General features: G+C 31.1%; 1 protein-coding gene across 1 annotated transcript in view; it reads left to right on the forward strand.

The window, feature by feature from the left end:
* The window catches only part of LOC145323597 (uncharacterized), a 32,485-nt gene extending 20,406 nt beyond the window's left edge, over window positions 1–12,079 (forward strand). The window contains exons 9-14 of the mRNA XM_080165983.1: window positions 1,900–2,088; window positions 4,813–4,877; window positions 5,714–5,826; window positions 6,308–6,415; window positions 6,872–6,970; window positions 8,085–12,079. Of these exons, the coding sequence (XP_080022109.1) occupies window positions 1,900–2,088; window positions 4,813–4,877; window positions 5,714–5,826; window positions 6,308–6,415; window positions 6,872–6,970; window positions 8,085–8,330 (820 nt within the window). The 3' untranslated portion in view covers window positions 8,331–12,079. The remainder of the gene's footprint in view (window positions 1–1,899; window positions 2,089–4,812; window positions 4,878–5,713; window positions 5,827–6,307; window positions 6,416–6,871; window positions 6,971–8,084) is intronic.
* Window positions 12,080–12,847: the final 768 nt, after the last annotated feature.

The raw sequence follows: 12,847 nt of genomic DNA on the forward strand, positions 1-12,847 counted from the left end.
TTATGTTAAATGATATTATGTCAAATATTACTGATCCAACTCTTATTACAGTACACAGAGCTAATTGTTATAGGTAATAATATCTTGTTCTATTTCTTGTGTGTATCATAGTAACTCTTATTACAGTACACAGAGCTAGTTGTTATAGGTAATAATATCTTGTTCTATTTCTTGTGTGTATTCTTGTAACTCTTATTACAGTACACAGAGCTAGTTGTTATAGGTAATAATATCTTGTTCTATTTCTTGTGTGTATTCTTGTAACTCTTATTACAGTACACAGAGCTAGTTGTTATAGGTAATAATATCTTGTTCTATTTCTTGTGTGTATTCTTGTAACTCTTATTACAGTACACAGAGCTAATTGTTATAGGTAATAATATCTTGTTCTATTTCTTGTGTGTATCATAGTAACTCTTATTACAGTACACAGAGCTAGTTGTTATAGGTAATAATATCTTGTTCTATTTCTTGTGTGTATTCTTGTAACTCTTATTACAGTACACAGAGCTAGTTGTTATAGGTAATAATATCTTGTTCTTTTTCTTGTGTGTATTCTTGTAACTCTTATTACAGTACACAGAGCTAGTTGTTATAGGTAATAATATCTTGTTCTATTTCTTGTGTGTATTCTTGTAACTCTTATTACAGTACACAGAGCTAGTTGTTATAGGTAATAATATCTTGTTCTATTTCTTGTGTGTATTCTTGTAACTCTTATTACAGTACACAGAGCTAATTGTTATAGGTAATAATATCTTGTTCTATTTCTTGTGTGTATCATAGTAACTCTTATTACAGTACACAGAGCTAGTTGTTATAGGTAATACTATTTCTTGTGTGTATCATAATAATAGATATAGATTAATTGGATATTGTGAGGAATACTCTCATACCCTGCTAAAATGAAAAACGATACCTCATAACTTTATCCCATCCATTCTTCTGACAATGGAGGAAAGTATTGACCGATATCTGAGAACTATATTAGCAAACAAAATTCACCTGTAACAAATTATCTATAAAAACGAGATATGTATAGTTTAAGAATTCCTTTTTTATTTAAAATTTGAAGAATGTAGCTAGTTAATGTTTACCCCCATTTCAAGGAAATATGTGTGTTACATTATATTTGATATTTATAGATTTTGTACAAATAAATTGTGTAGGTATCAATAACACATCAACAACATATATGGATGGAAAAAAAAGAATAACTATTATTTTATTAAAAACAAGTTTGGAAAATTAAGAGAAAATAGTAAAATTGAATAATCCTTTTTATAAAGTAAAAGGATCTTTGTCTGTCTGTCTGTACCGAAGGATCTTCTTTTCAGCGTAGCTTCTTTTTGGTTCGGAATGCCTCTAGAGGCCTCTAGGGGCTAAATAAATTGCTAAACAGAGAAGTGAAAGCCACAGAACGTAGTGACAAACAGACAATACATAAACTATTTTAATCTAATAATATTATGAAATGGTTTTCATTTGAATTATAAATATAGAAAACTGTAATTTGTAAAGTGAAGTCCTCATTCATTTTGATTATAATCCCCAAGATTGATTTATTATAACTGTTGTATGCTAAACAAAAATATTTTTATTTAAATGTAGCAGAGCAAGCTATTATTGTAATCTAAATAAAAAGATATTTTGAGAGGAACTTTTTGATAATAAAAATACAAATTTGAAGTAACTCTGCTTCAGTATTTTGTTTGTGCAAATGAAAATTTAAGAAATTCATAGAAAAAAAGCTCCGTATATACTTATTTTAGCAACATTATTGCTGGCCGTTTCTTAGGACTAAATGACGTTTTGATGAATAGAAATACAACTTACACAGTAGCTGCTCTAAGGACGTACAGGCTTTTTTTTTTATCAATTTTAACGATTTTTTTTCAGGCAATTTCAAGACGCGAGGCGCAACTCTCCGCTACGCCATATCCTGCCTATCGGGGACGACCAGCCTCCACCCTACTCTGAGAGGCAGGACAGTGTGGACGGAGGCCTGGCAGAGGTTGTCACGGAGCCCAATGCTCCCAAGAGACAATCTGAGACGCCCCCGCCTTCCTATGAAGAAGCCCTGTATAGGTAAATATTTAGTAGCGATGCTACTCTATATGTGTTTGTCTTATCTGTACGTTTGTCCTTCTGTCTTTCTGTCTGTTGGTAATGTTAGGGTCATCCGATTTTTTTATCAAAAGTGTAGATTCACTTTCCTATCCCTGCATTTTCCTTTAGTTTCTTTTTTCCTTTCAATTTGATCGAAACTTTCCCACAATTTTAGTTTGTACGTCATTGACGGTTAGGCCTTTTGCAATTTTAGGAATGAGAGAATTATATCTAAATATTACTAATCTAGTAAAACTCATATTTTAACTCTACTAGTAAGCAATCAAGCAAAAATGGTAACATTCTTCGCATTAAATAAAAGAGTTCATAAGTAATGTTTTATAATTTTTTTTTTATGTTATGACAATAATTATATGGCATTAAAAGAAATTGGCTGAAATAATTTCAAATGAGTAAATGCGCTGAACCTCCTTCCCTCATATTTTCACTTTATTTTAAAAATAAGGAAAGAGGGGTTTTATGCTCAACAAGGCAATGTGTGAAAAGACATTTAATGTTTTCAGTTACTGGCAAAACAAAGAGGAAAAGTAAAATATATTTAATTTAAGGCAATTTTTATTTTGATTGAAACAATAAAAATAAAAACAAATATGTAAGGTCAAAGAAAATAATCCGCATTCGTTTCAGGGCTTAAATGCAAATAAAGAATATTCGGCAATTTACCTTTAACTTAAAGTGGTCCACAAACCATAGATGCTAGGGTTTGGGAGAAGGGGGTAAAGGGGCGTGTCTACTCAAAATTTCATAAAATTTATTTGATTACCCCATTCGATCCTTTGAAACATTTATTTATAAAAACTAATTTATTGAAATATCTTCAGAAAAATGTGGGTTTCGACTTACTTTTAAACAATTAATCCTTTTCAGTTAAAATTTTTTTCATGTCTTAAGAACATAATCCCTGTTTTTATAAATTTGTACATAATAAAATTATTATGAAAATTCCAAATTAAATTTGAAAATATTATAGCAACATAAATTTGTAAGGCTTCGCTTCTGATATTTTAAAGCGAAGCATTTCTACATTTAGTATAAGCTTTTTGTAGTGTCTATAAAAAATAACGTCACACTGGCCTACCATTGGTCAAATAAAATGTATACATTTATACTGGCATTCCATTGGTAATTTAATATGTGCAGTGGCCTATCATTAGTCGTTTATATTGTATGACGTCATTTTTCATAGGTACTACTAAATAATATTCGTGTTAGAATTGTACTATCTATTTTATACTGTGCGTGATGATTACCAGAAAGTCATTCGTCCAATTTAGACTTGTTAAGTTTAAAGCTAATTTTAAACCTACTTTTTACTTGTTATAATTACCCTATTGACATTATCTTTTTTAATGGCGATCTCCAAGAAAAAATCTTAATAATATTATGTTAAGTGATGCCACTGTTTAATTATTATTGGGGACACTATTATGTATGTTGTCATCCTTGTTTATTAATCAAGTGCACCCGACCTTTTTGTGATTCTCTTTTGACGTACATTGATATAGAATTTAAATTTTCTAGTTAGAACAAGAATGATTATGTCCTTAATTAGTGCAGCAAAAGTAGGGAGGGAGGGGACATTGGACTGGAAATTACAATGGTGCCAAATGTTTACAACCATGTTGGCCAAAAAACTTTTTATTAATTTTTGATTAGTTGGTTCTAAACTAGAAGTGTCCAAACTTTTCAAACAATAATTATTATCTGCAGAAGGGATAATTTTGTTTTTCATTGTTGGAGATGTATTTCAATTTATCGTCCATTTTTTTATCCCTTACTTAGGTAAATATTGTTAAAAAAAACGTAATAAATTTTAGCCTATTTGACCACAGTTTTAAAGTTGTTTGCAAAATACTGATATAAACAACCACTTTGAGGCATTGAAGTTGATTTATATTAAAACGATATTTCTTTCATGCATCCAATTACATTAACTGTCACTAACGGACTAAGTTTTATAAAAACTTTGCTTTAAAAATACTTAAAACTGTATTAATATGGAATTATTAAAACTAAACAAGGGAGGGTAGCAGCATAATTTTTCTAATTTAAAGTTTCTAACTCAACTTTTAACGAGTTTTGAATTTATTTTAAAGTTTGAATACTAACTAAAGGATTTATTCTAGAGCCTTAAACTTAAATTGTTTTTTAAATTGTTAGAATTATGTCATATGCAATATGCATAAGACTTTTTCTATTTTTTTAGTATTGTTTTTGGCAACGTTAGATCATCATATTGATTTGCAAAAATTTGAGTTTTGAAATGGCTATTTGTTGAAGAAGTAATCACAATATTATAATCACAGCCACTATATAATGACGATTTGGATAATTAAAATGTCCATCTATATTAACTGCATATTAAGCAATTTAACGACACATTAAAATACTTTGTGGACTCTATATTCAATTGTTTTAGAAGTATATGCATAATTGAATAATTTCTGAAGATAAAATAAACGAAATCCATTCCCCCTCTTAAAAAGATAGTTTAGCTGTTAAATAAAGCTTACTTGAAATTAGTAATTCTAAAATGTGAAGTTTGTCCTTAAACAGTATACTGTATTTGAGCAGTTTTGCATCAAATTGATTTATAATTCTATTTCGACTCTTACATTTATATTCTGATTATTAAGATCTAACACTCGTTTGTACTATCGTCTAATTATGCATATTTTTTAGAAATTCAGTGCAACTTCCCGAGGAGAGCGAAGCACGAACTAACATGGCAACAGATTATTTAAATGGTAAGTTTTTTTATAATTAAAATAAAATTGACATAATTCCTAGATTTTACGAAACACGGATTAAAAGGCGATTAGGAAACTTATCAACCGAATTATAAAAACATATAGAACGTGTACATTTTACACACATAATAAGCTTTGTCCCTAGCATCTAGGGGCTATGTATTCAAAGATGAGAGAGGAGGTAGAAAATTTGACAAATTTTTTTCTCATTAATATGGAACACAGTAATAGTGTCTGACTGATTATGACGTAACAAAAAAAATAGCCAATGAGAGGCCACTAAAAATTTTACCATTGGTCAATAACGGCCTCCCCTTGGCTAATTGTTTTTTTTTTGCGTCATAATCAGTCAGACACTATTACTGTGTTCATTAATATGGCCTTAACTTTATCCACGTCAAATGTGGTTTTTAAGTCAAACTAACATTAATTATTATAATCAATTTCCCATTTAAAATCTCACTTTGAAAACTTCTTTAAAACATACTTTTGTAAAGTAACTATAATATGATATTGGGTGTGCATTCAATAAATGATAAAACACAGACGATCGAATATATGGGCAGTTTCTTTTGTATTTTGAGTAGTTACTAAAATTAAATATTTCATCAAGTTAACGCTGTTTTTTACAGGACAGACTAAAGACCATTCTTTAGTTATAGAAAAGCTTTGCTACTAAATCAATCAATCACATGTCTTTTATTTTTAGATCTAGACTTTTGTTCAATTAAACTTAATTCCTTTTAACAGTAATTTTTCACTCGACAACTAACGGAAAGCCTTTAGTTATAGAGGTGGTTTGGAAATTAAAAATGAATTTTATTCTATTTTAGATTTGGACTGTTTACCCTCGTACAATGAGACACGAATACGTATAATTGAAAATTTATCCCAAGTTCCCACAACTCAAACAACAACCACAACAACTACGAATACAACAACAACACAGGAATAATATTCAATTTATCTATACGTCTGTCCGTTAGTCAGTCCATAATGCTATGGGGGAAATATGATGTTCTTGGCTGCTATATAGAATATGCGGCTAAAATTTTCAGTAAAGATTCTTATGACATGTGCTCATCTGTATACATCTTTCATGATTTTCTTTAACTTTTTCTTGTGACAACTCAACATCTGTTCTATAACCAAGTCTATCAGTTGGTCCATCTATGTTTTATAGTACTTCGCTACTTATGGATGTTGCCAGCCTTCTTGTTCTTAGTATTGAATCTTCTTTGCAATTATAAAAATGAACCCGTCCGTCCGTCAGCTTTATTAAGGTGAAATTGTCTGAACTATTGTATCGTATGTCTGAATGACGTTATGAAACATCAAACGGAATATCCTTATTAAGGAGAAGCCTAAACTAAATCCTGTACTAATTTGTATTTATGAACAAAATATTTGAATATTATATTATCACCCAGGACCAAGCAGAAAGTTGTACAGAACAGTGTACACTGCTAGCCCCCATACACAACAGTACGAATCTGGCGAGTAGTCCTTCCCCTCCCACACAAACACCCCCTCAGGTAAAAATAAGGCTCTTAGCTATTTAATAGCTGCTGTGAAAGATAGATGTTTTAAAATTAAAATTAGGATTACAAATAAGAATCTACTACCTATATAGCCCACTTCTTCCTTTTAACCGTTTATAACGCTTTGGTGAAAATGAGATTGAAATTGAGGAAAATTCATTCGCTTAGTTGCCATTGAAGATATGTTAAATTGAGATAATTAGCCTAAACAATGATCATCAACTCTATAACTTATTTTGTCCCTAGATTGAAGAAATTTAATTTACTTCGGCTACAATGCAGGAAAGGGATTGGTTGGTATAAAGTGTCTAAACTTTTCAACCATTAACTTTAATTTACAGATGGAGTAATTTTGTTCAAATTCATTGTAAATGTACATCAGTTTATCATCCATTTTCTTACCCCTTGAAATCCCATGTCATTTCATAATTTAATATGTCTAATATTCAGACTCTTGAAGTTGAAGGAGTACCATCCACGTCTCAGCCCCCAACCCCCACAGAATCTATTCTATCTGGACCCTTACCTACAAATCTAACACAAGACCAGGTATAATATAGTTTTATCGTATGACAGGTCTTTAGCCCTCACTAAATCTATTCTTTCTTGACCTTTACCTACAAACTAACACGACAAGACCAGGTATAATATAGTTTTATCGTATGGCAGGCCTTTAGCCCCCACAGAATCTGTTCTATCTGGACCCTTACCTACAAATATAACACAAGACCAGGTATGAAATAGTTTTATCGTATGACAGGCCTTTAGCCCCCATAGAATCTATTCTATCTCTACCCTTACCTACAAATCTAACACAAGACCAGGTATAATATAGTTTTAATGTATGGCAGGCCTTTAGCCCTCACTAAATCTATTCTTTCTTGACCTTTACCTACAAATCTAACACAAGACCAGGTATAATATAGTTTTAATGTATGGCAGGCCTTTAGCCCTCACTAAATCTATTCTTTCTTGACCTTTACCTACAAATCTAACACAAGACCAGGTATAATATAGTTTTAATGTATGGCAGGCCTTTAGCCCTCACTAAATCTATTCTTTCTTGACCTTTACCTACAAATCTAACCCAACAATACTAGATAAATATAGTTTTATCGTATGACATGTCTTTAGCCCCCATAGAATCTGTTCTATCTCTAACCTTACCTACAAATCTGACACAACAAGACCAGGTATAACATAGTTTTATCGTATGACAGGTCTTTAGCCCCTACTAAATCTATTCTTTCTTGACCTTTACCTACAAATCTAACCCAACAAGAACAGGTATGATATAGTTTTAATGTATGACATGGCTCTAGCCCCCCAGTAAATCTATTCTATCACAACAAAACTAGGTATAATAAAGTTTTATCGTATGTCAGAACAGTTGTCCTTTTAACTTGTTTTTAGATGAACAATTAGGATAATGTTGTTAACGTAGCATTTCTATGATTATTTCTAGAATATATGTACGTCTATACGTAAGTCTCTTACTTTTTTAAGCAATTTTACAACATGAATTTTTGCACATTTTCTTTAATACTTATAATCCGTAAATATTAATATTTTTTAGTGACTGATGTGAACAGTTTGGCTATTTTGGATGTTGTCGTTCTTGTTTTAACTCATCGTAAAACTAATCATTATTAAATTATCTAAGGTTGTACCAGTAGAAAGTGATGTTGCCTGCAACATTCTTGGCTCCACAACCAAGCTGAACATCATACATGAGACAGAGACAGAGCAACAGCCAGGTTCCACAACCAAGCTGAACATCATTCAGGGGACAGAGCAACTACAGCTCCACAACAGCTCTCCCAACAACAACATTGTTGTTGATGTCATTGATAGTAGTGATAATATTTCTGCAATCATCAGTGATAAATCTCAACAAGCTTATGCCTAATTTTAGTGGCCGAAAGCTTGGCTGCCGAGCCCTGGAAAAATACTATGACAAGAATCACAAAAACTAAACAACATTTTGTGAAACATTTTTCAAAAAAAATCTGGGAAAATAAAAATGCATACAGAGAGACCTCATAACAGTGATATGTTACAAATAAAATATTATCTATATAAAAATATATATATACGAGTGCTTATAAATTAAGTATCTTACAGCATTTATAGCCGGATTATATAGCGCATAAAGTGCAGTACGGTGGTCATATCAAGTCGAGAACAAAGAATTATAGAAATAATTTTATGTTATTTTCACCTAAGTTAATTTTTGTAATTATGGTACCAAAATTCTTCCAAAATAAATGGGAGTTTAAAAATTTTGGGATACAGCAATTGGAAGAAAAACTGTTTTGTTTACAACTTATCTGTCTGTTGAGAACATCATAATAAATTGTACCCTAACAAGCTTAATCAACATAACTGGGCGTATTGTGCTTGTTGGGTTGAATAACATTTTTTTAATAATGTGTCCAAGGACGTTTAAGCTTATTTATTTCGGGGGGGGGGGGGGGGTAAAAAATTGAAAATTAAAATTTTGGAGGGGTAATCTTTATATCATATAGGCAAGGACGTCCACGCTTTTTTTTAATTTAAGAGGGGGTTAAAAATAAAAATTTGGGGGTTCCTGAGGCAACCCAAAATTCATTTACCCCTTACCCCCCCCCCCCCCCCCCTTAAACCTGACGTCCCTGAATGTAACAGCTATAATCTTTCTCATTCAGCTGCTATTATTGGACAAAAATTGCAGGCAAAATAGTTTTTTTTCTCAGGTGCAAAACTTTTTGTATAAATCTTAAGTAAAGAGCCTGTATGTGCTATAAGGTTATCTAATTTTACAAATTTGCAAGTGCAAGAAGAATTGATGAATAAAAACAGGTGCATTGCATAACATATTCTGGATTAAGTCCAAAATACGAAGGCAGGTCTTTTTTTAGGCTGTTCTAAATGCCAGAAACTTAAGGGATAAGACATTGGACAATAAATTGATATAATCCCCAATGTTGATAAATAAAATTACCACTTTTGTACATCTGTATTTATGGTAGAAATGTTTAGACATTGTTAGTTTGAACCAATCAATCAATAAATTAATAAAAGTACCCAAAGTTTTTGATGCTGTGAATGAGAGAATATATTATCATAAAACTTTAGGTATCAGTAATATTAACAGTCCAATGGCCCCTCCCTCCTTTTTCTGTATTTCTAACATGATCCCTATTTTCTTTTAACCAATCTCCCAACTTATGTGGGTCATCATAGCAGGGGATAGGCACATGGGATATAGGAATTAGGAAATGGATCAGAAATATGGACTAGATAAGAGATAACATATCCTAAGAAAATCTGTGTTGACTCTTGTTGCATCAATAATTAATTTTGACAATTGGGGCAAACTATTTTTTTTCAAATAAAATATTCTTCATGAAAATAAACTCGAATTTTTATTCCTTTATTCTGTGATAAGCTACAATGCATACAGGTCCAAACTTTTTCTGTCTTTATTGGCCGTTTCATAACAAAAAAGGTGGCAACATCCCTTCTGTTGACTACATAATACCCACCCACCCTCTTTTCCTTGCCAAAGTGCTGTGATTGATGGTTTTTTTTGTAGACATTAGGTTAGGTTTTATTGGGTGTAGAGTAGCCCTGCAGGGCCAGGGCTCTCTGCAGAATATAGGGTTAAACATCTCGATGGAGTACTTTTCTTTACCTTGTTTTTTCTTCTATGTTCTTTACCTTCTTCTACACTGTTGGGATGTTTTCTTCTAATAAACTCCCCCTAATTTCCAATTGAGGCCCCCTCCTCTACTATGTGGTCTACGGAAGCTTACAGGGATTATACCCATAAAAAAGTTGCAGCATTACATTTTACATTCTAGAGGCTTCAAATCAAAGTTTTGGTGTGTATTCTATGCCGCAACTGTGTCATATTATCAAAACTTAATTTTCTGCCAAAACTACCCCTTCCCTTTTACTTCACTTTCATTATCCAAACTCCACTTATTTTTATTTGCTATTGTGTATTTTTGCGAATATGAATAACTTTTCGGAGGTGGAAGTTGATGGTCACCCAAAGTTTTATAGGGATGGACACAGCTAATTTAGTTCAGAGATTAAGATATGGGCTGCTTAAAAACAATGGACATTTTTTTAACAGCGCAGCTTACTAATGTATAATGAATGGCTATTTTGTTCTATATTATATACCATAATTTCTAATACAAACATTGGGGTAAAATTATATTATCCTCCAATGTCTTATCCCTTAAATTTCAAATTATTAGGTAAAAATCTTCGTGTGATTGGTTACAGCCATAATAGTTTAATATTGTAAAGATGTTGATACGGGATAATATTTATCTTGTAAAAATATCAAAATTTTTATTTACATATACTGCATTTAAATTAATGTTTTGGTTTCAACTTGTATTGGCAAACAAAGATTTAAATTGCATGATAAGAATAAAAGGCTTAAATGTCAATTAGAATACCAAAATCAAAACCCTTTAATAAATCTATAATAAGCAAATTATTGGTAAAAATCCTCTAATCGACTGTTGGAAAAAATATTCCCCCCTCCCTTCTTTTAACTTGTGTCTAGCCCCTAGGATTGGAGATGGGGGGCAGTATACAAATCCTTTCCTCACTTAAAAAAAAGAAAAATCCCATCAAAAAATTTTTAAAGGTGGGAGGGGTTGAATTTTAGAGGCTCCTATGTCGATTAGAGGGGTATTTTCAATTTATCTGTGGGACAAAAGTAAACAATAAAATATTATATCAATCACGTAAATATGTAAAGTAAGGAAAAATCTATTTTGAATTGGCAAATCAAATTAAAATACAACATATTGTTGCTTACAATACTTTTTTTATAATAACCACAACCAATTTTTTATCTTTAATCAATAAAAATCATGTGGATTTCCGTAAGTTAGGTAAACCTATCAAGTGTCATAGACTTAATAACTATGAAGGTAAACTACATATTTTTTTTGTTATTACAGCCAATGTAAAAATTGTTAGCTATACTTTCGAAAGGACCAAAATCGATTTTCCTTTAAAAATTTCAATTATGACTAATGTAGAGTATATTTTTGTATTAATTTGTATTAGATATTTAATTTGTGTTTTTTAAACTTAGGCTTCCTCATAAAAATGAAATATTTAAGTTTAATTTTCAAGGGCTATATCATTAAGTAAGAGGCGAAAAATAAAGCACCTTGCATTAATTTCATAGTCTATAACTTGTCAGATATGCTAGATATAACGTAAAAACGTCAATTTTGTTAGATTTCTTTTACTAACAAATGAAAAACAAAGGATTAAAAAATATTTTTATCAATCAACACATTGATATAAACAAAGCATTTGATTCCAACTCCAAAATTCGCCACTACTATTAGTTGCTTTATTTTTCACCTTTCTTTAAAAGATAGTCCCCTTATGTATAAAATTTGAACAGAAATCATTTAAATACTTGCGGGTATCTTAACTATATATCATATATAAATATTCAAAACTTCTGCGATTATAAGCAAAAGAATCTTTAATATGACAAATTGTATTATTCTACAAACTATAAATGTTATAAATTTTGTTGTAAAATTACATAATCAAGTCTTAAGAATTGTTTTTATATGGTTATACCTATACATACATACATAAAAAGATATAAATATACGTTGTTTCAAATTGTCTTTCAATTCAATATTTAAGCGATACTTATTTAAGAGAATTATTGTCTACTAGCAGGGCGCCCCTAACTTCTAGAAGCTCTGATTTCGAATGCATAGGGAATGGAGAAAAAATAGCTTAAAACCATTCCACGACTTTAATCTAAGAATAAAATTGCCTTAATCTACTCTTAGACCTATGTGAAGCTTGCCTAAAATTTAGACCTCAATCAATAGTTCTTGAAATCTTAAGCTAGAGAAACAAATACTTAACTACTTTAATGGTATAAATGCGTCTTCTTTTGCATGCCTATACCTTATTTTCGGTTTTAACGTAGTATGTAGATTCTCTGTATAATATGTGCAGGTAGAATAAATGAAGCGAAGCAGCATTTAAGTTTAGGTGAGGTCAGTACTATAATTTTAAACAAGCAAGGTTCTCGGCTTTCCTATCATGAAAGAATTATTGAATTTATAAATAAGTGACAAGACAAAATGTCTCAGAAACATTACGCAATTTATGCGGATTTTTGTTCTTATGATGAATTTTAATAGTTATTTCTCGCATCGTATTATAAACGGCTTTCCGCGGATATAGAATGTACAATTAGCCCGGAGGTGCCGAAGGCACCGGCTAAAAAACTGGTTTTAATCTTATGATACTACCTACATTTTTATATTCGTAGAAAGCTAGATATAATACGATGCTAGACATAGTTTTTTCGTATGGATGAGAACGGGTTCCTATCCACCGGATTCGAATGAATACGAGAAATTATATTTTCTT

Source organism: Acartia tonsa, chromosome 7 (assembly GCF_053477335.1).
Source record: "Acartia tonsa isolate MP-2025a chromosome 7, ASM5347733v1, whole genome shotgun sequence".
NCBI lineage: Eukaryota > Metazoa > Arthropoda > Copepoda > Calanoida > Acartiidae > Acartia > Acartia tonsa.